A 27,829-nucleotide genomic window follows, 5' to 3' on the forward strand; every position below is an offset into this window, starting at 1 on the left:
TGTGTAGGGTATTGTTACTGGCTGTATAGGGGAATAGGGGACTGTTCCTGGACGTGTGTAGGGGATTATTACTGGCTGTGGAGGGGAGTGGGGGAATATTCCTGGCTGTGTGTTGGGTATTGTTTCTGGCTGTGTCGGGGAACAGGGATTGTTCCTGGCTGTGTGTATGGGATTATTACTGGTTGTGTTTCGGGGATGGTTGGCTGTGTAGGGGAATGGGGGATTGTTCCTGGCTGTGTGTAGGGGATTATCACTGGCTCTGTGTAGGGGATTGTTCCTCACTGTGTATAGTGGATTATTACAGTCTATGTGCAGGGGATTATTACTGGCTCTGTGTAGGGGATTGTTACTGTCTCTGTGTAGGAGATTGTTCCTCGCTGTGTGTGTGGGATTGTTACTGTCTCTGTGTAAGGGATTGCTCCTGGCTATGTGTAGGGTATTGTATAGGGGAATAGGGGGGGATCATTATTGTCTGTGTAGATCAGTATTGGCTGTGTATAGGGTATTGGTACTGTCTCTGTGCAAGGGATTGTTATGATTTCTGTGTAAGGGATTGTTACTGGGTGTGTAGGGTATTATTCCTCAGTGAGTGTACGGGATCAGCACTGGTTCTGTGTTGGGGGTTGTTACTGGGTGTGTAGGAGAATGGGGGATTATTATTGTTTGTATAGGGGATAAGCATTGGCTATTTATAGGGTATCGTTACTGTCTGTGTGTAGGGTGTTGTTACTGGGTGTATAAGGTATTATTCCTCACTGGGTGTAGGAAATCATTGCTGCCTCCACACTCTGCTGCTGCTCTGTTATAATCTGTGTTGCTGAGCACTCTCCAAAATAGTCCCATTTAGTTCACTAATGTATATCCTGTAATAATTAAAAGTGGAGTCGCAAAAACAATGGATATCAATTTATATAGTTATTAGAATAAATATTTTATTACTGTTCAAACAGACGAGTATTAGTAAATAGTATTTTTTAAATAATGAAAAGATTGGACAGGCATTCGCCGCGGACGGGTGTCGGGGCCTAGCGGTGGAAAGGGCGCCAAGCTCCGTTGTCAAGAGGTTGAGAGAGAGAACCGGAGAGAGAGAGCGGAATATAACCGAGAGAGTGAGTACCGGAGAGAGAGCGGGGAGCCTGGAAAGAGGTGAGACTCCTGGGGAGAGAGCAGGAAGTGTACCGGAGAGAGCGGCGATCCGGGACGGGGACGCAGGGCGGTGTGTGCCAGGAGCTCGGGACAGGATTAACAGGGAGAGGGAGATGAGAGAGAATTGAGGGAGGGGGAGAGAGGCAGTGAAGAGTGGGGTTGGGGGGAGAGAGAGTGCGGGGAATTTGGGGGGGGGGGGGGAGAGAGAGTGCGGGGAATTTGGGGGGGGGGGGAGAGAGAGTGCGGGGAATTTGGGGGGGGGGGAGAGAGAGTGCGGGGAATTTGGGGGGGGGGGTGGGGAGAGAGTGCGGGGAATTTGGGGGGGGGGTGGGGAGAGAGTGCGGGGAATTTGGGGGGGGGGGTGGGGAGAGAGTGCGGGGAATTTGGGGGGGGGGGTGGGGAGAGAGTGCGGGGAATTTGGGGGGGGGGGTGGGGAGAGAGTGCGGGGAATTTGGGGGGGGGGGGTGGGGAGAGAGTGCGGGGAATTTGGGGGGGGGTGGGGAGAGAGTGCGGGGAATTTGGGGGGGGGTGGGGAGAGAGTGCGGGGAATTTGGGGGGGGGTGGGGAGAGAGTGCGGGGAATTTGGGGGGGGGGGGAGAGAGTGCGGGGAATTTGGGGGGGGGGGAGAGAGTGCGGGGAATTTGGGGGGGGGGGAGAGAGTGCGGGGAATTTGGGGGGGGGGAGAGAGTGCGGGGAATTTGGGGGGGGGGGGAGAGTGCGGGGAATTTGGGGGGGGGAGAGAGTGCGGGGAATTTGGGGGGGGGAGAGAGAGTGCGGGGAATTTGGGGGGGGGGGGAGAGAGAGTGCGGGGAATTTGGGGGGGGGGGGGAGAGAGAGTGCGGGGAATTTGGGGGGGGGAGAGAGAGTGCGGGGAATTTGGGGGGGGAGAGAGAGTGCGGGGAATTTGGGGGGGGGTGGGGAGAGAGTGCGGGGAATTTGGGGGGGGGTGGGGAGAGAGTGTGGGGAATTTGGGGGGGGGGGAGAGAGTGCGGGGAATTTGGGGGGGGGGGAGAGAGTGCGGGGAATTTGGGGGGGGGGGAGAGAGAGTGCGGGGAATTTGGGGGGGGGGAGAGAGAGTGCGGGGAATTTGGGGGGGGGGAGAGAGTGCGGGGAATTTGGGGGGGGGAGAGAGTGCGGGGAATTTGGGGGGGGGAGAGAGTGCGGGGAATTTGGGGGGTGAGAGAGTGCGGGGAATTTGGGGGGGGAGAGAGTGCGGGGAATTTGGGGGGGGGAGAGAGTGCGGGGAATTTGGGGGGGGAGAGAGAGTGCGGGGAATTTGGGGGGGGGGGGAGAGAGAGTGCGGGGAATTTGGGGGGGGGGAGAGAGAGTGCGGGGAATTTGGGGGGGGGGAGAGAGAGTGCGGGGAATTTGGGGGGGGAGAGAGAGTGCGGGGAATTTCGGGGGGGGGGAGAGAGTGCGGGGAATTTGGGGGAGGGGGAGAGAGAGTGCGGGGAATTTGGGGGAGGGGGAGAGAGTGCGGGGAATTTGGGGGGGGGGGGGAGAGAGAGTGTGGGGAATTTGGGGGGGGGAGAGAGTGCGGGGAATTTGGGGGGGGGGAGAGAGAGTGTGGGGAATTTGGGGGGGGAGAGAGAGGGCGGGGAATTTGGGGGGGGGGGAGAGAGAGTGCGGGGAATTTGGGGGGGGGGAGAAAGAGTGCGGGGAATTTGGGGGGGGAGAGAGAGTGCGGGGAATTTGGGGGGGGGGAGAGAGTGCGGGGAATGGGGGGGGGGAGAGAGAGTGCGGGGAATGGGGGGGGAGAGAGAGTGCGGGGAATGGGGGGGAGAGAGAGTGCGGGGAATGGGGGGGGGAGAGAGAGTGCGGGGAATGGGGGGGGGAGAGAGAGTGCGGGGAATGGGGGGGAGAGAGAGTGCGGGGAATGGGGGGAGAGAGAGTGCGGGGAATGGGGGGGGGGAGAGAGAGAGTGCGGGGAATGGGGGGGAGAGAGAGTGCGGGGAATGGGGGGGAGAGAGAGTGCGGGGAATGGGGGGGGGAGAGAGAGTGCGGGGAATGGGGGGGAGAGAGAGTGCGGGGAATGGGGGGGAGAGAGAGTGCGGGGAATATGGGGGGGAGAGAGAGTGCGGGGAATGGGGGGGAGAGATAGTGCGGGGAATGGGGGGGGAGAGAGAGTGCGGGGAATGGGGGGGGGGAGAGAGAGTGCGGGGAATGGGGGGGGGAGAGAGAGTGCGGGGAATGGGGGGGGGAGAGAGAGTGCGGGGAATGGGGGGGGGAGAGAGAGTGCGGGGAATGGGGGGGGGAGAGAGAGTGCGGGGAATGGGGGGGGGAGAGAGAGTGCGGGGAATGGGGGGGGGAGAGAGAGTGCGGGGAATGGGGGGAGAGAGAGTGCGGGGAATGGGGGGAGAGAGAGTGCGGGGAATGGGGGGGGGGAGAGAGAGTGCGGGGAATGGGGGGGGGGAGAGAGAGAGTGCGGGGAATGGGGGGGGGGAGAGAGAGAGTGCGGGGAATGGGGGGGGAGAGAGAGTGCGGGGAATGGGGGGGAGAGAGAGTGCGGGGAATATGGGGGGGAGAGAGAGTGCGGGGAATATGGGGGGGAGAGAGAGTGCGGGGAATGGGGGAGAGAGAGTGCGGGGAATGGGGGGGGGAGAGAGAGTGCGGGGAATGGGGGGGGGAGAGAGAGTGCGGGGAATGGGGGGAGAGAGAGTGCGGGGAATGGGGGGGAGAGATAGTGCGGGGAATTTGGGGGGGGGGAGAGAGAGTGCGGGGAATTTGGGGGGGGAGAGAGAGTGCGGGGAATTTGGGGGGGGGAGAGAGAGTGCGGGGAATGGGGGGGGAGAGAGAGTGCGGGGAATGGGGGGGGAGAGAGAGTGCGGGGAATGGGGGGGGAGAGAGAGTGCGGGGAATGGGGGGGGAGAGAGAGAGTGCGGGGAATGGGGGGGAGAGAGAGTGCGGGGAATGGGGGAGAGAGAGTGCGGGGAATGGGGGGGGAGAGAGAGTGCGGGGAATGGGGGGGGGGAGAGAGTGCGGGGAATGTGGGGGGGAGAGAGAGTGCGGGGAATGTGGGGGGGGGAGAGAGAGTGCGGGGAATGGGGGGGGGGAGAGAGAGTGCGGGGAATGGGGGGGGGAGAGAGAGTGCGGGGAATGGGGGGGGAGAGAGAGAGTGCGGGGAATGGGGGGGGAGAGAGAGTGCGGGGAATGGGGGGGGGGAGAGAGTGCGGGGAATGGGGGGGGAGAGAGAGTGCGGGGAATGGGGGGGAGAGAGAGTGCGGGGAATGGGGGGGAGAGAGAGAGTGCGGGGAATGGCGGGGGAGAGAGAGTGCGGGGAATGTGGGGGGGAGAGAGAGTGCGGGGAATGTGGGGGGGGGAGAGAGAGTGCGGGGAATGGGGGGGGGGAGAGAGAGTGCGGGGAATGGGGGGGGGAGAGAGAGTGCGGGGAATGGGGGGGGGAGAGAGAGTGCGGGGAATGGGGGGGGGAGAGAGAGTGCGGGGAATGGGGGGGGGAGAGAGAGTGCGGGGAATGGGGGGGGAGAGAGAGAGTGCGGGGAATGGGGGGGGGAGAGAGAGTGCGGGGAATGGGGGGGGGGAGAGAGTGCGGGGAATGGGGGGGGAGAGAGAGTGCGGGGAATGGGGGGGAGAGAGAGTGCGGGGAATGGGGGGGAGAGAGAGAGTGCGGGGAATGGCGGGGGAGAGAGAGTGCGGGGAATGGGGGGGAGAGAGTGTGGGAATTTGGGGGGGGGGAGAGAGTGTGGGAATTTGGGGGGGGGGGAGAGAGTGTGGGAATTTGGGGGGGGAGAGAGAGTGTGGGGAATTTGGGGGGGGGAGTGAGTGCGGGGATTGGGGGGGAGAGAGTGCGGGGATTGGGGGGGAGAGAGTGCGGGGATTGGGGGGGAGAGAGTGCGGGGATTGGGGGGGAGAGAGTGCGGGGATTGGGGGGGAGAGAGTGCGGGGATTGGGGGGGAGAGAGTGCGGGATTTGGGGGGGAGAGTGCGGGGATTTGGGGGGGGAGAGAGAGCGCGTGGGGATTGGGGGGGAGAGAGAGCGCGTGGGGAATTGGGGTGGAGAGAGAGAGAGCACGCGGGGAATTGGGGTGGAGAGAGGGAGAGCGCGCGGGGAATTGGGGTAGAGAGAGGGAGAGCGCGCGGGGAATTGGGGTGGAGAGAGGGAGAGCGCGCGGGGAATTGGGGTGGAGAGAGGGAGAGAGCGCGGGGAATTGGGGTGGAGAGAGGGAGAGCGCGCGGGGAATTGGGGTGGAGAGAGGGAGAGCGCGCGGGGAATTGGGGTGGAGAGAGGGAGAGCGCGCGGGGAATTGGGGTGGAGAGAGGGAGAGCGCGCGGGGTATTGGGGTGGAGAGAGGGAGAGCGTGCGGGGAATTGGGGTGGAGAGAGAGAGAGCGCGGGGAATTGGGGTGGAGAGAGAGCGCGCGGGGAAGTGGGGGGGGTAGAGAGCGCACGGGGAATTGGGGTAGAGCGCACGGGGAATTGGGGTAGAGAGCACGTGGGGAAGTGGGGGGTAGAGAGTGCACGGGGAAGTGGGGGGTCGAGAGCGCGCGGGGAAGTGGGGGGGTAGAGAGCGCACGGGGAATTGGGGTAGAGAGCATGTGGGGAAGTGGGGGGTAGAGAGCGCGCGGGGAAGTGGGGGGTAGAGAGCGCGCGGGGAAGTGGGGGGTAGAGAGCGCGCAGGGAAGTGGGGGGGTAGAGAGCGCGCGGGGAAATGGGGGGGAGAGGGAGGGCGGGGAATTGGAGGAGAGAGAGAGGGCATGGGGAATTGGAGGAGTGGGGGAAGAGAGAAGCAGAAGAGTTTAGCAGGCGATGGTAGGGAGGGCAAGGGGTAGCGGGATGGTGAAGGTGGGGAGATTGTGGGGTGGGAGTGAGGATAGGGGGTTGGGGCAAGGGTGTTGAGGTTTGGGCGGGGGGATGTGGGTGAGTGAGGGCAAGGGGGGGAAGAAGGCAGTGGATGAGTGGGGAGGGGGAAGTGGGCAGACGAGATAGGGGTGGCTGGGAAATGGTTGCAGAAATTGTGTATCATTGTCAAATTAAGTTTAATTGCATTACTATTTTAGGCTGTTGAATTGAAGAAACTCAGATTAAATTGATTATTTTAAGAAGGAATGACAAGGCCTGCCATGTCAAATAATTATACTGTCATAATGCCAATGACATCACAAACTAGCTTCAACTGACTCCTTGTTTAAAAAAAAATACTCTTCAATTGGATTTTTTCAGTTGACATTCTATGAGCAAATTATTTGTTGCCTCTGGAAGTACTTGTAATTACAGCTGGCCATCACATTCCAGGTTTTTCATGTTATTGATGGGCTCTACGTGTCTGTTCATGCACAGCACTAGGTTGGTTTCTGATTCCCGTGTAAATTCAGTTTTATATGATATTCATTCAGTTGACAATGTGTTTCTGTAATTTAAATTTGGCGTTGGTCTCATAATACAACTGAGTCGAGATTTCTAACTGTTCTTCAACAGAAATACAATTCACCATTTGCTAAATCCATTTATTTATTTAACAAGCTGCTAGGTTGCAGCTGTGAACAGAGAACAGCCTTACTTCAATCTAAAAAGTTACTGTTTCTGTTTACTAGTAAATAGGATGCCAGGCCTGATGCAGAATGAGAGCAATGGAAGGGGGAGCCCTACCAAAAGGAAACGACTTTCCCTTAAGTTCTTTCAGAAAAAAGAAGCCAAACGTGCATTGGATTTTACTGAGAAGCAAGAAAATGAACAAAGCCCTTCAGAGCCCAAAAAACTGGATAAGTATGTTGCACAATAAATCAGTACAATAAATTCTGAATCTATGATGATCACAGTGTTCCAATATGTATTTTTAGTAATGTTCTGGACAATTGATGTAAGACCATAAGACCATAAGACATAGGAGCGGAAGTAAGGCCATTCGGCCCTTCGAGTCCACTCCACCATTCAATCATGGTTGATTTCAACTCCATTTACCCGCTCTCTCCCCATAGCCCTTAATTCCTCGAGAAATCAAGAATTTATCAATTTCTGTCTTGAAGACGCTCAACGTCTCGGCCTCCACAGCCCTCTGTGGCAATGAATTCCACAGACCCACCACTCTCTGGCTGAAGAAATTTCTCCTCATCTCTGTTCTAAAGTGACTCCCTTTTATTCTAAGGCTGTGCCCCCGCGTCCTAGTCTCCCCTGTTAATGTACATTTAATTGCAGAACATGAAACTGCGTAAAAATGCTTTCTGCCTCATGCTAAATGCTATGTGTCATTTTTATTTAATACTGCATATTCCTGCTGCTTTGTTAGACAAAGTACGGTTAACAGTTTGCCGTTGTTGGTGCTCCGGCTTGTACTTGATGGAAAGTTATAACCCCTCGCCCCACTTCTGCATCCAAGTTACATAATTTCCCACTGAGTAGAAGATTTTTTAATATTTTGAACTACCATGTCAGGAAATCTCATGGGCTAACTTCTGACTTGTGCTGAGTGCATAATGGGTAATAAATGTCAGTTTATTTACCTGACTTATGATGGTCCTTCCATTCAGAACATCTTAATTTCTCAATTTATTGTTACTGTGTTAACTTTTACTTTCCGCTAATGCTTCCTCTCTATTTCACCTTATACCTGGTTGTCATGCCAGTGTCCTTTTTCTTTTGTTCAGTGTAATTTATTTCACTGTGGTTTGAAACATTTAATATATCCATGATTTTTTATGTTCAAAGATTGCAAGATCTTTTGAAACTATTTATTCAATGTTACTGATTATTGTACTGGCAATGTGGCTTTTCTTTTATCCCAATCCCATCCCTAAAATAGATGTGATAAAATTGTTTCTGGAGGACCTTTGATATCTTCTGCAGTTGGATACGAAAAGAGGGAGGAGCTTCTACCTTTTGTGGGTCTGAATAACCTGGGAAATACATGTTACCTCAATAGCGTACTTCAGGTAAAGTAGACTGATCTTAGAGGTGGTGTTAATTCCTTGAATTGTGTTCACTAATATATTACAATACTCTGTAATTTTCTGATTTTGTAACATGACTTTGGGAGCATCTACTCTGAAATATGCTGATCAATTGCTGCTTTTTCTTTACATTTTTAAAGTTGCTTGTTTATCTAGATCGACTAGCCTCAAGCAAGGAAATTAATTCTCTTAAATACTTATCAGACATTCTGAGGCATTAATAAAATTACACATGGACATATGCGCTGCTTCAGTTTCTCCATGTATCCAGATTTATGTTTTTTTAAGCATACTAACAAGGAAGGTCAGGAAAAGAGCCTCCTAGTTCATTAAACCTGTTCCAATTCAGACTGCAATCATTTATAATGTGCAGGCTATGCAGGATTTTTAGTGTCAGGACATTTCAATCCACAGGCATGCCTACAGTGAGTTTTGCTGCTGATTCCTTCACCATGGCATCTGCTTCTGTTTACATCGTTCCACTTGATGATTTTTTTCTACAGTTCAATTGTTTTGAATTACTACCGTTGTTTATTTTAGTTTTAGAAAATGTTCTCTTTTATCTTAAATATTGTACCTTTATTTATAAGCCTCAAAATCACATGCCATTTTGATTTTAACAAGCCCGTGTTGCTGATCACTACTTGACACTAAAATAGTATGGGTTAGGTGAAAATGGGTTCTGTTCTGCAACACTCTTTTGTCTTTCCTAAATTCATAGGTCATGCATCTCATTGCTTTTTGTGGGATCCTGTGCAGAAAATGGCCATCACATTTACTTCCATAAATCACTACACTCCAATCTTCTGAAGTGCTTTGAGATATTTTTGAGAAAAGTAATAAGGTAGAGGTGATGCTGCTGTTTATTTCTTTCCTGGAGTAAGTGTGTATGCAAGCAGAGAAACAACTACATTTCAGTCAGCAAGAACAACTGTATGAGGAACTCGTGTACCTGTTTTGGGTAACGAGTAAGCTAAGGATCTTCATTACCGTTTTATCAAATATTTGGATTACTTCTACACAGGTTTTTAAAACATTTACATGTTTCTTGTACTTCTATTTTCACTATTCTCCTTGATCACTTGCCTTCTAACAAAAAAAATCACCTTTTTAAATCATGATTGATTTTCCCCATATGACAATGAGATAATAACAAAGAGGGAAGCTCTTCAAACTAATTCCAAAGGAAATTGAGGGGAAGCTAGAAACAATCATAGAGAACATTGTTGGAGTTTGTCACAGTTTTTGTCAGTTGTGGCTCAGTTGGTTGCATTCTTGCCTCTTGTGAAAGATCCTATAGCATTATTTTAAATAAGAACAGGGTCCTAGCCAATATTTCTCCCTCAACCAACATCACTTTTTTGAAAGGAACCAAATTATCTGGCCACTGATGTTTGTGGAATCTTTTTGTGTACAAACTTGTTGCTGCTTTTCCTAGATGACAACAGTGACTGTGCTTTAAATTGTACTATATTGGTTGTAATGTGTGTTGGAATACCCGTGATTGTGAAAGTTCAAATAATTTTTAAGATTATGGGATTTAGACAGGGTGGTTCATGATGAAAGATGTTGACAACCAAATATCCTGTTTCTGTACTGACATGTATGATTCTATTTAGTATCTCTCAGTCAGCAAATATATGCTGAATTGTGGTTAATGTGTAAATGTGTATTATGGTCACATTTTGTTAAAATGCAACTTTTTAATGACTAGGTGTTGTACTATTGCCCTGGATTTAAAACTGGGATGAAATTCATGCATGACATAATCTCCAAGAAACTGAAATGTGAGGAGGATACCAAAAAAGAGCAGGTAATCGGGAATTAAAATACATTTGCAAATGGTTAGGTTTGTTATGCTAAGCATTTCCCTGACTATTCAAGGACTTTAATTTTCTACTGCTTCTGTAACTACACTTATGTTATTCCGGTATTTCATTTTGAAAGCAATTTATTGATATGTGTTTCTACTGTCAGGGGATAGTACCTCATTCAAATGGCTGATTATCTGTTGTCTTGCTACTTGATCATGGAGGGCACTGCAGCTGAGGTGAACTCTTCCTTTGCCAACATACAGTTTCCATCCTGATACTGGATAGTGATCAAGAGGAGAAAATTTGATTGATTCTCTCTCTCTCTTCCCTGTCAAAGTTAATGTAAATCTTCTCAAGGATTTTTTTTTTGTTGCACTGTCTCCTTATGTGAGGGGCAGGATGTTTCTCAGTACTGGCAGCCAGGGGAGTTGAGTTGATCGGAGAGTAGGTATTGTTAAAATATATTATTATTAAATATTTAAATAAGAAAAGGATTAACAGAGTGAGTGTTGACCCTATGGAAAGTACATCTGGATAATTGAAAATGGAAAATAGGGGGATGGCAGGGGAATTAGTTATTTTTCATTGGTCTTCACTGCAGAGGACATGAGTAACATTCCAGAAATAACTCTAAATCAAGAAATGGGAGGGAGAAACTCAGAAAAATTATAATTACTAGGGAAGTGGTACTGAGTAAATTGTTGGGGGTGTGGTTGGAATTCGCCCAAGGTCTTGAAAGAAGTGGTTAGTGAGATAGTTGATGCATTGCTTTATATTTTCCAAAATTCCCTAGATCTGTGGAATGTTCCATTAGATTGGAAAATAACAAATATAACTCCTTTATTCAAAAAGGGAGGGAGATAGAAAGCAGGATACTACAGGCCAGTTAGCCTAAGATCTGTTATAGAAAAATGTTAGAAGCTCTTATACGGGATGTTATAGGAGGGCACTTGGAAAAATGAAAGTCAATCAGGCAAATTCAACATAATTTTGTGAAGGGGAAATCATGTTTGATTTTTTTTGGAGTTTTTTAAATGAATCACATGCTGTGGATTTAAGGGGTGGATGTATCCAGCTTAGATTTTCAGAGGCATGTGATAAGGTGCTACATCAAAGTTTGTGGAAAATAATAGCTCATGGTGTAGGGGTTCCATATTGGCATGGATAGATGATTTGTTCGTCAACATTTTAGAATTCATATAAATAACATGGATGAAGGGATCAAAGATATGTTTGTTAAATTTGGTGATGACACAAAGGTAGATAGGAAACTAAAGTGTGAAGAGGATGCATGGAGACTAGAAAGGACTTAAATAGGTTAAGTGAGTGGGCAAAGATCTGGGAAATGGAGTACAAAGTGTGCAAATAAAGCTTATCTGAATGATGCATGAATTACAAAAGGATAGTATACAGGTACAGCAAGTAGTTGGGGAAGCTAATAGAATATTGTTTATTGTGAGGGGAATTGATTACAAAAGTAGAGATTATGCTTCAGTTGAATAAGGGATTGGAGAGACCACATCTGAAGTACTGTGTATAGTATTGGTGTCCTTATTTAAGGAAAGATGTAAATGCGATATAAGGTTTACTAGACTAATACCAGGAATGGGTAGGTTGTCTCATGAAGAAAGGTAGGGCAGGCTTAGACTAGTATCTGCTGAAGTGTAGAAGAGTCAGAGGTGACTTGATTGAAACCTTTAAGATTCTGAGTGGTCTTGACTGGGTGGATGTGGAGAGAATGTTTTCTCCTGTGGGAGAATCTAGAATTAATGGTCACGGTTTAAAAATAAGTGATAGTTCATTTTGGACAGAGATGAAAATTTTCTTTCTGTGGTCCTCCGTCTTTAGAACTCTTCCTCAACAGGCAGTGGAAGTAAAACCTCTGAATATTTTAAAGTCAGAGCTTGATAGATTCTTGATTAACAAGGGGGTGAAAGGTAGGCAGGAATGTGAAGTTGATGTTACAATCAGATTGACTATGTTCTAATTGAATGGCGGAGCAAACTCAAATGGCCTACTAATCTGTAAGCTTAAGAAATAGTTTTGGCCACATAACTGAAAATACTTTATTTTGAAGAAAAGTAAGCTTTTAAAACGGAGAATTACTGGTGAAGAACACTTAGTCCTAATTAAATGTATCCTGACAGTTGCTGCTTCTGACAGATTTTAGCTAACTAAAATTTGAGGTATAATACTGATCTGTGAATGCTTCTGTGCGATAGGACATATTAAATGATCAAGAGGAATTGCCAATCTGTTTAAAGCTGATCTGCAACTTGCAAAGCTTGATTGTATCCATGGAACTGATACAAGCCAGCTATCTTCTGAACGCTGAGAATTATACTGAGGGTGAACTTGCTACTCAGCCTAAGAGACTGATGAGTACACTGAAGTAAGTTTTTAAATACATATTAGAAACAATACTTAAGTGTTAAAATCTAGACATTACGTCTTGCTGTTAAATAATCCTGTTTATGGCACTACTGAACAAAATGCCTGTATTGAATGATCATTGTGAATGTAAAATTCTGGGTACATCTCCAAGTTCATTCTTAAGTACTTGGTCATTAACTGTCCTCATACCAGATTCCTAGCCAAGGCAACTAGAGATTGTAGAATATTTATTCAACCAGAAATTTTCTTAACTATGGCAAGGTAGATTTAGCTGCACACTACAATTGTAATAAGGTGTTCTCTGAAGGGATCAATTTTGTCTGAAAAGTTAAAGGTGTTTTTATATTTTGCTTTTTCTTCCCTTTTTATGTCATTTCTGGAGGAGATGTTTCATCTTACATTATGGCTACTTGGGCAGTGGCAGCCATTTAATAACTTGCTAAAGCATCCATTCTTCATCTTTGAACCTTACAATGTCAGTTTGCCCTCTTCTGTTATCTTAAGTGCACCTAAAGCAGAAGATACTCAATATTAATCATGAATAGGAATTGTAGTCTCTCCTCTTTGTTCATTCTGGTGATGTCGGGGCCATTGTTGTACACAACTGCTGCAGTTGAGATTGAGTAATTGAACTCTGGCTCTTTGCTGCCTGTATGAACCAAACTATGAGTTATGTTGATACACTGCGAAATCCTGTTTAACTTAAGTGTTATATAAATAGCGAAGATGTTATTAACACAGAATCATGTCGTTGAAGGAATATTCTGCAATAAGATTTCGATCTTTGAAAATGGGTTTAAAAAATAATTTCTTTATTCTGCTCTCATCTTTGCTTGCCCCTAATACGCACACATGTTTGCACACCAACTGAAACTGCCTTATTTATGCTGTTCCCAAGACTGGACACTGGAGTGTAATAAACACTTGTTTCAGCTACTGGCATTGAAATCTCACATTTGAGCATTCTATGCTATTTCAACACCCAACATTGGAAATGGCATGAGAGAGGCCAGCAGTTGAGAAGTTAACTTTTAATTTGCCTTCCTGCAATAACAACCCCTCCCCCTTGAAAGAGTTTTGAAGCTTTGACTCCTTACTGAGGTACTTTATCCAAGTAGCTATTATCTGTAAGTGTATGTAGGCTGCCCAATGACTTGGTAATCACAGCCTCACCCGATTCTGACATTTAACGCAATGTTGCCACCTAACCCAGGTAAGATTGTAGCCAATTGTAATCATCCTAGCTGAAATCATTAAATCTCCATAGATCAGAAATTGAACCAGATCAACCAAATTTTCTCCCATTCTTTTGTATATTTGTTGTTTGCTGAAACTTTAACTTAAAAAAAAATTGAATACTACAAATAGAACCACAAAAATCTGGTTTGGTGAGTCAAAATCTCGACTATTTTATAATAGCATTACACTGTACACAAGTAAATGATGGTGTAGTTTCCTGTGACATTTCTCACAGCAAACACATTCTTCTCCTCGCTGTAATTATGTAGTATTCTATCAGATTCAGTTTGAATTTTTCACTCTAAGCCTCCTGTCATCTGTAGATCTCCAATGTTTCTCTCTGCAGCTGTCACACATGTTCCCTTTACTGATGTATGCACTATCCATGTTTTACGTTTTTAAGCTACTGTACTGTATGTCGGGAAAATGGGAGGGATTGACTAAGAAATGCTAAAGTATGGGTAGTTGAGATAGAACGTGAAGATGAATGCAAAATCAGGAGTATCTGAGTGCAAGGCTCGGGGTGTTCCCAGCTCAGTCAGAGTCTGCAAGGATTTGGGGTTAAGGAAGAGTAGAGACAGCTGGAAAATGGGAGTAAGAGTGTGGTAATATAGGAATAGTTGGTGAGGGAGTATATGAGCAGCCAAGAAAAGCTTGGCAGGTGAGTTGGAAAGAAGTTGTTTCCATTATCCAAAGTCTTTCCCATTTTGAGTCTTCTACAAACTGGCCTGCTCCTCAGCCGATTCGGAACCATATTGCTGTGTAGTTCTTTTCTTTAGTTAAGTAGTATAGCAATGCCTGGAAATTCATTTAAGAATTCTGACCCAATAAGACTAGGATCTACTAAACCAAACTACAAAGCTGGCATGGTAAACGATTATTGAAAAGCTGCGGTGCTCACATGTATAAAGAATAGACCAAACTTTGTACTCTGCTAAATCAAAACAACTTTGTATTTTTAAAGTTTAAATGTAAATCTTAAAAATGAGGGGATGTATATGAGGAACAATGTTTTAAAAATATGCTCATTCTTGGACCTTTTTATTGATAACTGTAATCCTTCCAGAAACACTGACATTGGCTGGATATAATGAAGTATCCTTCAGAAATGCTATTCATTTGGATCATAAAACTGACGTTACACTAAGCGTCTATTGTAATCAAGTAGCTGGGCTACGTATTTTAACTGTACTTGAAGGTCTTGCAGTAATATCAATAGAAACATAAATATTTATGTTGCAGAATAATTAAATTGAAATTACGTTTGAATGGAATAATATATAAACTGCCGATATGTATTTTAGAGAGCTGAATCCAATGTATGACGGCTACCTACAGCATGATGCACAAGAAGTGTTGCAGTGTATTTTGGGATACATCCTGGAAGCTTGTCAGCTGTTAAAGAGAAGTGCATCTGTTGAAGAAAATGCAGCTTCTGAAACAACTGTGGAGAATCAAACGAAGAGGCCTACAGAAATGCCTTGCTCCAGTAAGCTATTAATTGGAAATGATGCAGTGCAAAACGACTGTGAAATGCCTGATCTGGAGACAGAGGAAATGCTGAAGAAAAAGAAAAATGGGAAAAGAAAAAGCGATACGCAAGCTGGCAATGCCATGAAAAAATCTAAATTGCCTAAGGATCTGAGAAAATCGGAAGAGAAACGACAAACAAGACGGACCAGAAAATCTTCTGGGGATGCTATTGAACAAGAACCTGATATTGATGCTAGGAGTGTATCTGAAAATGGTATTGTGCGCTTAGTTGCTCATAAGAAAGCAGAGCTTGGCTTAAGGTGGCTGAAACCTACAGTGAAGCAGCCAAGTATACTTTCTAAATTTTGTAGTCTTGGCAAGCTTACATCAAATCGGGGCATAAAAGAACCAAAAAAAGATGATGAAGCAAATGGAAATCATCCAAGGTGTGCAAAAGTGGCAAATGCGAAAAGTTTAACAGAGCACTACTGTTCTGCATCAAGCTGCAAGGCCAATTGTGCTACAGAAATCGCCAATGAGAGAAATGGAAGCGTGTGTGAAATTGAAGACAAGAGCACAAGGAAAGCAGGTCAGTGAGCATAAAAGTTTCAGCAAGTTTTCTTTTTGAGCTAAAGTTGACGCAGTAACGTAGGATTTATTCAATGCCTCAACAAAGGTCTAAGTTCCAGCAGAACACAGACAAACACCATTTCCAATTAAATATTCTTAGTGCCATGCAATTATGCTCACAGCGTTTCTGTCTAGTTTTAACACCTATGGAGCTAGAAAAGGTCAAGTAATAAAGAGCCTGGGGAACAGAAAGGAAAGCAAAGCAAAGAGGTAAGAATGATGGTCTAATTTATTAAAAATTAATCATGGGACTCAATGAGGTGGATGTTGAGATATTATCCAAAAACCACAAAGAGAAACAGATGACACTATTTAGGCTAAAGGTGACATTACACAAAATAATTCTAAGTTCAATTAAATTGACTTCTGTATACAGTTATCTAGAATTGATAGGGTTGGAAAAAGATATGGTGCCATATTGACTTTTCCTTGTTAGACATGGTGCATTCGAACATAATCTATCTGAACTGAAATATGATTGTAAAGGTGACGTTGTTTTGAGTCTGGTCAACTTTCATTTATTCCTCTGTTTACACAGCTCAAACTGACTTGCAGACTTCATTTTCTTTTACTTACAGGAAAAATAGCAATGCAGTACTTTCCCCTGAAACTACATCAATAAATTACAATACTTTACTGTAACATTGTTAGAACAATCAAAGAAAATAAACTCTTGAGACACCAAAGACACTTAATTAGAGTTTGTCATTCCTAATGTGTGTTAACAACCCTATTCTTTTTTGACACCTAAAACATGTCAGGTTGACTTGGTTACATTTGCGATGCTACTAGAACAATACTCTAATTTATTCAGATTGACTAACAGTTGGGTCCAAAGATTTATTATTTAACCAATTAGTAATACCTGTAAAGGCCGTTGCTCCTACTTCTGGTATGGGTCATGAGAGGGAAGTGAGTGGCTTTTGCAGAAATATCGTTGAGAAAAAATGACAAGTCTAAAATGCCCTAGCTAAAATAGATGGTTTATTTTTGTTCTTCAGCATTATTATGGTAATAGTTAGTCTTGCCTTGAGCTGCTGTATTACTTATATTTTCAACTAATACTGATATATTAATATGATCCTTCATCCCAGAACCAGTTATTTCTTATTCTGTTTCTAGCCAATTATTATTTATTCAACTTTATTAGCAATAGAAACTTAGCCTGCTTTTCCTCAGTGCAGTATTTTACCAAGTTGAGTGAGATGTAATTTTAGTCTTTTGTTCCCATAATATGTTGACTTTCAGGATCCTTTTATCATTGTTTTATTCATAGCTTTCAGCTCATGCAACATGAAACTAAAATCATATGGTAACATTCCGGATTGTGACGAGAGGTATATGTCAAGTAGAAACTTCATTCATTGCGTTGAGTACTGAAACTTCAGCCAAGTTTTGGGAGCTGATTTATTGCCACCTGACATGACTGTGCAGCATGATCCTCCTGGTTAAAACGCTTTCATGTTCTGATGTTAGGCCGTCTGGTTGGTTGGGACCTTACTTAAAAGAAAATTGGTTTATCTCTTGTGTTGCTTTCTGAAAAAGTTAATGTCTGTTTGTCTTCCCCTTGTCTTTCCTGCTCCCTCACTGATTATTTCTATTTCTTTGACTTCCATAATTTAAACATTTTCTTTCTGTTTTCCACTTTGCCTGCCTCCATTCACTCTAAGCCATTTAATTTAAGTACAACTGAAGAATCCCTTGCATTTGTTCTTTGCCTCCACTTTCTGTATACCCAGAAGACCAGCTCCGTTTTCTAAATCGAACTCCAGCAGGAAAGCCGAGACAAAGAACAAGGTAAATGCACTAGAGTCCTTGTGGCTTCACTGTCCAATCCATACTGTTAAACATACCTAGAGTCTTTTTTTCTCCTACGTAACAATGACCCAAAGCTTCAATCTTTTGATAGTTCTAGGAGGGGTTGCATCACCCCTTGATATTTTCTGTCATTAATTGTCCCTATTATTCATGATGCCTTAACAGACAAAGTTCTGCTTGCAGGTTTAATTTCAAATCTTAAAACAAGGAAACTTTAGACAGCCAAGTAAGTGTGAAGTATCCCTTTTTTGTAACATGTGGAAATATGGAGTATTTTCAACAAATCACACAACTTGTGTATTGCTGAAATAAGAGACATGGCGAAGCTTTTTGCCTTGCACTTACCAGGACACTTCACAAGAATACCAGCATAAAGGGAAAACCATTTATTCTTTGAGAAGAAAATGCTTATTGGTTGGTAAGTGCACTCTGGTAGAGGCATTGCCTTGGAGAATGTACCAGTTGATGATGGTTGCTGGATAACTGCCAAGCACCATTTTAAATTTAGACGAGCCAGCTCGACTCTGATTAATCAAAGCATTGCTGTGGGGCATTAAATCAGTGAGTGAGTGTCACATGTTCTTTCTGTCTGCAAAGAACAGGGCCCTGTGTATTAACATATGTAGCTTCCAGTATACACAAATATGCCATACTGCCAGCCCAACTGACAATCTTAAATTGGTTGTCAGCATAATCTTAGCATATGGAGGATTATTTAGTCAATGCTATCCAATCATGGAATTGCACCTAATGTTGGATTCTGTTTTGAGTTTCAGAAGAATGTGCTGGTTGAGTATGGTCTGTACCTTGCTGGTTGAGAACTGGAGCTGGGACCTGCTGTTTGATATGATCCACCAGTCTTTAGGACATATGACTTACATACCTAGCGTTACATTGGCACTGAAATTCATATAGCACATTGTTCATTTGTGTGACAGGATATCTTTTTGTATTGACGGTAGCATCTTATGAGTGGCAAATAGCACTGCATAATAGCAGTGTGAAACAGCTAGCTTCACCTGTTGCTCAAATTCCTGACTGGGTACTTCTCAGGGCCAAAAGTGATGGCCTTTGGCCGTTCATGGGTCTGAGAAATAATATGTTCTGATATGGGTAGCCATTATCCTGCAAGATGCCTTTTGGTCCTATTTCAGCAACAAGCTTCGTCAACATTTGCTAAATAATCCTTCAGTGTGCTAAGAATTACATTTAACCAATTTAAGATTGTCAATTGGATTGCAGTGTGGTGCATTTGCATATATTAATACACAGGGTCCTGTTCCTTGAAGACACAAAGAACATGTATACACACTGCGCCTGTTTCAGCTAAATAAAATAAGTGACATCCATTCATTACCCATTTTAATGCCTTGATCAATTGGTGTCTAGCTGTCTGGTTTAAGTTTCAAACAATGCTTGGCAGTTATCTGTTAATCACCATCAACTGGTATTCTCCATGGCAATGCCTCTACCAACCAGGGTCCACTTGCCAGCCAATCGCATTCTCTTCTTTGTATAACTTGATGTTTTTCCCCTGTACTGGTATTATTGCAAATGTCCTGATTGCAAGACAAAAAGCTTTGACATGTCTTTTTCTTGCAGCAATACTCAAATTATAGTTTAATTTCAATGCTCATGGCTTTTTGCACTTGCATTATTCTGACAGTAACAACTATTTTTGGTTTGTTTAGAGTTGTCTGGGTTTGAGTTGATGGATGGAATGTTCCAAGGACAGTTAGTTTTGAGAACACGGTGTTTGGAGTGTGAGTGTTACTCTGAACGGAGAGAGAATTTCCAGGATATCAGCGTACCTGTTCAAGAAAACGACCCAAAGGAAGGAGATGGTTCTGAGAGTAAGTAAATAACTACAAACATACATAAAAGGAGCAGGAGGAGGCCATTCGGCCCCTCGAGCCTCCTCCACCATTTATAAGATCATGGCTGATCTGATAGTAAGCTCAAATCTGCATCCTGCCTACCCCCAATAACCTTTCACCGCCTTGCTTACCAAGAATATTTCCACCAGTGCCTTGAAAATATTCAAAGCTTCTGCTTCCACAACCTTTTGAGAAAGGGGGTCTGAGTGAATAAATTTTACCATATTTTGTTTTAAATGGACAACCCCTTATTTTTAAACAGTGACCCCTAATTCCAGGTTCTCTCACAAGAGGAAGCATCCTCTCTACCTCCAACTTGTCAAGACTCCTCAGGATCTTGTATGTTTCAATCGAGTTGCCTCTTACTCTTCTAAACTCCAGCAGGTACAAGCCTAGCCTGCCCAAACTTTCCTTGCAAGACAAACCACCCATTCCAGGTATTGGCTTGGTAAACCTTCTCTGAATTGCTTCCAGCGCATTTTGCATCCTTCCTTTAAATATGGTGACCAATACCGTACACAGTACTCCATATGTGGTCTCACAAGTGCCCTATATAACTGACGCATGACCGTCCTACTCTTATGTTCAATTCCTCTCATAATAAAGGATTCCATTGGCCATGATCACATGCTGCACCTGCATACTAAGTTTATGTGACTTGGGCACGAGAACACCTAAATCCCTCTGCACCTTGGTATTCTGCAGTTGTTCTCCATTTAAGTGACACTTCGCTTTTTTATTCTTGCCAGAGTGAACATTCACACTTTCCCACATTATACTCTATCTGGCAAATCTTTGCCCACTCCACCTATATCCATCTGCAAATTTTGTCTTCTTCACAGCGTACTTTCCTATCTTTCTTTGTCTCATCTGCAGATTTAGCTACCACGCTTAACATTCCTTTTTAATCATTATACTATTCCTTATATTCTGTCCAATCTTCTGACCTTCCACCTATCTTTGAACAATTACGTGCTTTTCCTTTAAGTTTGATGCCATTTTTAACCTTTCCAGTTAACCGCGGATGGTGTGTCCATCCCTTGGACTTTTTCTTACTCTTTGAAATGTATCTATTCTATGCATTCTGAAATATCCCCTTAAATGTTTGCCACTACATCTCTTGCCACATCCCAAAATCTAACTTGTCAATTCACCATGGCCAGCTTAGCTTTCACGCCCCCATAATTGCCCTTATTTTGTTTAAAAACATAGTCTCAGATTCACTCTTCTCTCCCTCAAACTGAATGCAAAATTCAATCATAGTATGGTGGCTGCTACCTAGGGGTGCCTTCATTATGGGGTCATTAATTAATCCTATCTCATTGCACAATATCAGGTCTAGTTCTCTCCGGATGGTGCCAGAATATGCTGTTCTAAGAAACTATCCCGGAAACCTTCTATAAACTCCTCATCTAGACTACCTTTGCTCATTGACTTTCCCAGTCCATTTGTAGATTCAAATATATCATGATTATCGTCATGTGTTTTTGACAAGTTCCCATTATTTCTTCCTTTATTCACCACCTTACCATGTATTTATTATTAGGGGATCTGTACACGAATCCCACTGCCTTTACTATTTCTCATGCCTACTCAAACCATTTCCATATCCTAGTTTCCTGAACTTGCGTCATCCCCCACTGTTGTGCTGATACCATCATTAACTAATAGAACCATCCCTCACTTCATCCTGTCCTTCCTAAATGCCCTGGACTCTTTTTTTTATTCAGTTCCCCATCCGTGTCCTCCTGTGGTTATGCCTTTGCAATGGCTATCAAATCGTACTTATTTATGTGTGAGCTCTCAGTTCATCTGTTTTGTTTCAAGTGCTTTGTGCATTCAGATACAGAGCCTTTAGTTTTATTTTTTGTCATATAACCTCTATTGATTTACTGTTGTATTCTCGATCCCTTTCTTGTCATGGTCTATTTTTCACTTCCTGTAATAATACCTTTCTCTTTTGCCTTGTATTTGATTTGACACATTTTCACAAATTTGATCCCTTACCACCACTACTTAGTTTAAAACCCTCTCTATTTCCTTAGTTGTCCCAAACCGGATCAGCTGTAGACTGTCCCAATGGTATAGATCCCACTTTCCTCAGTACTGTTGCCTATGCCCCATGAACTGAAACCCACTTCTCCCATTCCAGTCTTTGAGTCACGTATTCATGACTTTAATCTGATTTGTCCTATGTCAATTTGCACATGGCTCAGCTAATAATCTAGTGATTATGACCTTTTGAGGTTCTGCTTCTTAATTTGGTGCCATGCTCCTCGTGCCCACTATGCAGAACTTCTTTCTTTGCCCTGCAAATGACGGTGGTACCTACTTGGACCATGGCAACTGGGTTCTCCCCCTCCCACTGCAAGTTCCTCTCCAGTGAATGTCTGGCACCGGGTAGACAACACTGCCGTTTGGACTTGTGTTCTTTGCTGCAGAGAATGGTGTCAATCTTTCTGACTATGCTGTCCCCTACCACCACTATATTCCATGTAACTCCTTGAATGGCCTGTACAACGGTGCCATAACAAGTTAGCTCATCCACCCTGCAGCCCCTACTCTCATCCAAACAAGCTAAAAGTCCTCATACCTGTTGGACAGTTGAAAGGGTAGAGGCTCCTATCCGCTGGATTCCCATACCTACCTCAATTGCAGTCACATCCTGCTATACCTCCAATCAGAAGATGCTATCTTAAGGGGTGTGACCGCCTCCTGGAATAAAGTATTCAGTTAGCTTTCCTTCTACCTGATTTACTGCAGTGTCTGCAGTTTAGCCTCCAGCTCAATACCCAGAAGTGCTGTCATTCTGCAATCACAACACGTCACCTGCCCTGCCATCTCAAATACGTGTTGACTAATAATTGCTAATCAATGAATTTATCATTATAAAGCTTACACCTCCCTGGCACTACCCGTAGACTTTACATTACTAATAAAACAATACAGTATTTAAAATGCTGGTAAAACTTAGTTTCTCATAATGCCAGTTACTGATTTGCCTGCTTTTCCTGCTGTACGAATGTGGAAATCAAATACTGGAGGCTGTAAATAGAGTAGAAGAGCAAAACACCTTTCCTCGCCCATCACCAAACTCCCCACTCGCTACACTTTACTTCTTACAGTAAACCTTACATAAAGCACCTCTTTTTTTCCCATCCACTGAATTGCCATTTTGAACCAAATTGCCAGTTATACTCATTTGGTCTCACTCAGGCTGAAGTCTCCCCTCACTGACCATGCACCTCTTACTGGTGTCTTTACTGGTTTAGTGAAAGATGATTCCTTTTGGGATCAGTAAATGGAATGTAGGATTTTGAAGAGGAGCAAGTAATTTTAATTGTGCTTAGGTAGGGATGAGAGGGAAGACCTTGGAAAGGGGTTAAGGAGAACTATTCTGCTACCTCCATGAAAGTTTTTTTTTGAATGATGGCTTCTGCGGCAACCAATTGTAGTGCTGTGAGTGGAACACACTCGAGTACTGTATCCAGTTCTGTTCGCCAAGTCACCAGAGAGACATTTAAGTTTTTAAAGCAGGGCAGAGGTGAGCCATGTGTCTGATTCCTAGTGTTAAAGGGTTGAGCTGCAGTAAGTTCTCACTTAAAAGTTGTGTTTGTCTTTCTGAAAATTGCGACTTTAAAGTGAACTAACTGTAGGTGAATCATGATTCCTACGGGAACTTGAGCGTTAAAAGCAGGAGTTAGGTTCCTTTGGACATCACTAGTCCAGGGGCAAAAAACAAGATTGAAATACTCCACTGCACATGTGCAGTATTGTGCATGCCTAGCTGGAATAACTTGCAAAATAAAATAGATCACTGAATATAACTATTTGAATTCTAATGAATAACACTAAATCACTCAAACAAGCCCTGAGTAGCACAGTTTGTATCTCGCCCACAGCACTCCTCAAACTCAGTTCAACATTTTGCTTGCTTTCCGTTCCCTCCTTTCCCATTCTTGTCTCTCTCCAAAACCTGGACTCCTTCCTGACAGCCACCGTTGAAGCAAGGGGTCTGTGGAAGGAACTGGAGCTCGTTCCACAACCCCCCCCCCACACAATCATACTTCTTCACCCACTGACCATTTTGCCATGCTACCCTGCAGTCCTGTTTCTAGATCTCAGACCGCGCTGTCTCCACTCAGCCTGGTATTCTGGTGATGGCAGTGGAGACAAACACAACTTTTAAGTGAGAACTTCCTGCAGCTCAACCCTTTAACACTAGGAATCAGACACGTGGCTCACCTCTGCCCTGAAACCAAAATTGCTGATGCAAATCAGAAAAAAAAGGCCCAAAAGAATAAATGATCTAAGAGCAAATTGACTTTAAATAGGGTGAGTAAGGACAGACTGGGGTGACTTGAAATTTTATGTCTCTTTTATTCCAGTATCTCCAGAGCCAAAGATGGAAATAAAAACACTGAAATGGGCAATATCGCAGTTTGCTTCAGTGGAACGGATAGTTGGTGAAGACAAATATTTCTGTGAAAACTGTCACCATTATACAGAGGCTGAGCGCAGCCTGTTGTTTGACAAGATGCCAGAAGTTGTTACCATTCACTTGAAATGTTTTGCGGCTTGTAGCTCAGAGTAAGTATGAAAATTAATATGGAACTGCAAAAAAACAATGGTGAAGTTTTAAGATCAAAATTTATTTAAAATGCCCAAAATGTTTTAACTTAATAGTTACCCCTTTCTTGCTATAAATGATATACAAGTCTACATTATTTTAAATTTTGCAGTTTACTGGATCGTGATTATTAATCCCATATCTGGCTGAACAGTGAAAAATAAGCTGTATTTTTAAAATGTTATTTACTATCCTTGCTGCCCATGAACTATTCTGCTGATTATGGATTTCTTTTCAGGTTGGAGCCCTATGGCAATCTGTCAAAAGTGAATACTCCTTTGCTGACTCCTCTTCAGCTTTCTCTTGAAGAATGGAGCACAAGAGAGACCAGTGATTGCTATGAACTGTTTGCCGTAGTCATGCACAATGGGGTGAGCATTAGTAGTGGTCATTACACGGCTTATGTAAAAATGACAAATTTTGGCAGTCAGGAGATGCCCAAAGAAGAATCTACAATGACTGGTGCATATGGTGTGAAACAGGAATTGCTTGGTGAGGAAGAGGCAAAAAGCTTCATTTGTCCACAAGAATATGATGATGGAGAAATATCGGTTAAAATGAAAGGAAACTTCCAAACACCAACAACTGGTAAAACTACAAAGAAGAATGCAGAAAGTGTTGGGCTCCTTGGTGGACAGAAAAGTATGTCCAGTTTTGATCTGCATGTCCCCAAGAGCAAAAATGATCCTGAGAAACCTGGAACTAGATCAAGAGAAAATGTGAAATCTGACGATAACTTGAAAGAAAAACACATTAATTCCATTAAAGACCAAAGTTCTTGCAGCAACCACCAGGGAGTGTCTGAAACTTGGAGAAACATCCCAGAAAACCAGGTTTCTCAAAGCTGCTGTAATCTTCTGGAGTATGAAGGAAAATGGATGCTGTTTGATGATGCTGAGGTGAAGCTCACAGATGAGGAAGATTTTCTCAGTTCACTTTCCCCGTCGAGCTCTTGCACATCAACACCGTACCTGTTGTTTTACAAAAAAATGGCAAATCCATAAAAAGGGCACCTTAAAAAAAATTGACAACTTTTCCATGGGAAATTTTCTTTTCACTGCTTGTTGTATATTTAATATAGAGCACTGTAAAACCTTGAAGCCTTTGTGTGATTTGCTAGTATAAGGTGTCTGAACCACTAATCACGCACTCCTTAAACAGCCTGATAAAGCAAGCTTCTAATTTTGTATTTAAATATGAAGCAGGTTGTAGGCTCTAAATTTAAAAGCACATTTAGATGCAATTTTTGTTTTATCAAATAATGGTGGGTGCAAAATTTTTTTCTTGCCTCTACTACAGCAGAGGTTAGATGTTAAAACTGTCCATCTCTGGCTTGTTATTGTTTGATGTCTATCACCTTTGAAAGTTTAAACAAGTCCTATAAAACACCTCGGGACACTTGTCCACACTGCCCTACAACCAACAGTGAAATGTAAGGGATAAGATCACGTGCCTTTTAGAAACTTGCAGTCATTCCTTGTACCACTTCTCTGACAGGCCCTTACCAATTCAGGGACAAAAGCCCCTGTATCTGTTGGTGCTGCCCTCCAGAGGTCAGTCAAAATTTGTACATTGAGTAAAGTATTATTCTAAACCTCTGGTGGTTAACATATTTGGCTGTGGTTTGCGATTGCCGAGAGATGAAAGTATTTTGTTTCCTGGCGGGAAGGTGTAGTCCTTTTTTTGGGGTAGCTCAGTTGGCTAGACGGCCTAATTTGTGATGTGGAACATTACCAACAGCATGCGTTCATTCCCCGTACTAGCTGTTAGAGGTTGAAACCGCAAGCTTCCTGTCTTGAAATGGACATTTTAGAAGTTTGAATATCAGCAAAGATGTGCAAGAAATTAGAAGATAGTCACAGGTTTTCTTTTCTTAGTGTATTATAGATATGAGCAATGTAAATATAAAATAATTTTGTATAAAAGTTTAATCGTATAACTTTTAGTATGTAATTTCTAAGAATCTAGGAAACCTGGCCTATAAATTCACCCCTCTAATTTGTAAATGCAATTATCTCAAAGTTGTACATATAAGACCAATAATAATCTTTACATGAAATGAAATTTGTGGAACACGGACATGTATATTATTTGCCATGGGTCATTATTTTTCAGTAGGCACGTCCTCTGCACACTGCTAGACTTGAGGCAGGCTTGATCACTGTTCCAGTGTGGCATTAACAACCCAAAGAACAGTTCTCCTACAGAGTAAAAGGTAATCTACAAGTTGTTGATCAGTTGCTTATTTTGATTAAAAACAAATAAGCCATTATTATACCAGCATGGCACCATTTGCCATTTTTTCTTTCAATAGTTCATTTGTTTCTGTGAATTGTGAGATTTCAATAGGAGAGAATTCCAGTGTTCTCTAAGTTTTTGACTAGATGCAGTATGCAACCTATTGTGGCACAACAAGATGGATGTTGGATGGTGTCAAAATGAGTTCAAGCTCTTTGTACTTTTTCCAATTTTACTGTAAATTGGGAAATTTTCAATAAACCATGACTCCACAACCTCTCTCTGTGCTACATGTTATTATAAAATAGTCCTTTATCTTTCCTTTGACTCCTTGTTGTGATGTGGTTCCTCAAAGTGGGATACTCAGCAGCCAATAGAACTGAACCTCTTCATCCACTTCACTAACATCTATGGCATAATTTGCATAGACAACAGGTTCAATTTGTTTTGTTCAATTAACTGATTTCAACCTAAGCTGCAGTGGGATAGGAAAGTGAGAAGAACTATTATCGATCTCCGGCAATTACAGTTAGGAGGGAGGTACAAAGAATGGTTTCCTCCTTTCTCATTTTATGACATTAAACCAGAATAATGTTCAGCGTTATCATCATAGCTATTAGTTGAAGAGAACTTATCTAGATCATTAGTGATTCATTAAAATATTTACATAAAACCTCAGATGGTTGTATGGACTTCAACATTCTTTTTTCAAACCTGTTTTTGTTTAAGTGAAATAAAAAAACCACATTGAAGTAATTTCAATATTTAATAGTACCTTTTTCAAAAAATAAAAATGAAATTATCAATGCCAATGACAAACTGTTCAAAGAAATTTTGTGCGAATTTCTGATATAAATAGTACATCAGCTAATAGTAAACAACATTAAGAACTTTTAATACATAATGGTAGATAAATAGTAGCAGGCATGACTGATTAGTGAATCGTAACAGTTGTAACTGCTAGTGACAACACTAACTATTGAGACTGCAAGGAAATGTAACCTTGAATGTTGGAATAATTACTAGTACCATGATGCAAGCCATTTATCCTCAACCTCTCCATGTCACTTAAAAATGTAGTGTATCAAAATTTGAGGTATGAATTTGTGTTTAGATGTCCACATTTGTTGTCTGATTAAATGAATAAGGTTCTTTTCACCCTTTTATCTCACACAAGCATAGGTAAGTGCCTAGTCCATCTTTTCAGATGTCCACTTTGCGAAGGCTCAATCTGCTGAAAGAGTCCCTGTAAACACAACATATAAGAATTAATCAGTTTGCATTTTCCATTTCTCTCAATGACAATAATATTAGGAAACAGTTTTTCATTCCCTAAAAAGTGTGATTCAGGCTTGAGCACATCTTCACAGAATCTTGGTGATTTTGCCAGGCTGTTCACTGATATAGCCAACACCAGACCTGTTCTCAAATTTGCACCCATATATGCATTTCTCCAGCTCAACTGGAAATTCTGGTTGATTTTGTATGCAATACCCTTCCAAGATGAAGCAGCTAATTTGGTGAGTTTGGGAATTAAAACCTGGACCTTTCTGTATCCTGTACGGCTTCATAGCTCATCAGGTAGTAGGTTTATCCACTGATCTGACAACACCTTGTCAACTGCTTTTCAAATTAGTCCTTGTCGGTTATAGGAGTAACTGAACAGATG

The 27,829-nt window shown here is 43.4% G+C and overlaps 2 protein-coding genes across 6 annotated transcripts in view; one reads left to right on the forward strand and one right to left on the reverse strand.

Annotated features, from left to right (window-relative positions):
* Positions 1-754: 754 nt before the first annotated feature.
* usp1 (ubiquitin specific peptidase 1) lies at positions 755-26,970 on the forward strand. Of its 2 annotated transcripts, none has more exons than XM_078218394.1 (9): positions 755-1,146; positions 6,695-6,866; positions 7,900-8,029; positions 9,762-9,860; positions 12,084-12,253; positions 14,799-15,556; positions 19,107-19,268; positions 23,681-23,882; positions 24,161-26,970. In XM_078218394.1, the coding sequence occupies exons 2-9, from the start codon at positions 6,703-6,705 to the stop codon at positions 24,924-24,926; spliced, it is 2,451 nt and encodes an 816-aa protein (XP_078074520.1). In that variant the 5' UTR covers positions 755-1,146; positions 6,695-6,702; the 3' UTR covers positions 24,927-26,970. The 2 variants fall into 2 exon arrangements, with proteins under 2 accessions (XP_078074520.1, XP_078074521.1); XM_078218395.1 differs by having other exon boundaries at positions 1,027-1,109.
* Positions 26,910-27,829, reverse strand: part of dock7 (dedicator of cytokinesis 7) — a 161,137-nt gene continuing 160,217 nt past the window's right edge. For all 4 annotated transcript variants that reach the window (XM_078218392.1, XM_078218390.1, XM_078218389.1 and 1 more), the window contains one exon: positions 26,910-27,406. In XM_078218392.1, coding sequence (XP_078074518.1) covers positions 27,364-27,406 — 43 coding nt within the window. In that variant the 3' untranslated portion in view covers positions 26,910-27,363. The remainder of the gene's footprint in view (positions 27,407-27,829) is intronic.

This window comes from Mustelus asterias, chromosome 8 (genome assembly GCF_964213995.1).
Source record: "Mustelus asterias chromosome 8, sMusAst1.hap1.1, whole genome shotgun sequence".
Classification (NCBI taxonomy): domain Eukaryota; kingdom Metazoa; phylum Chordata; class Chondrichthyes; order Carcharhiniformes; family Triakidae; genus Mustelus; species Mustelus asterias.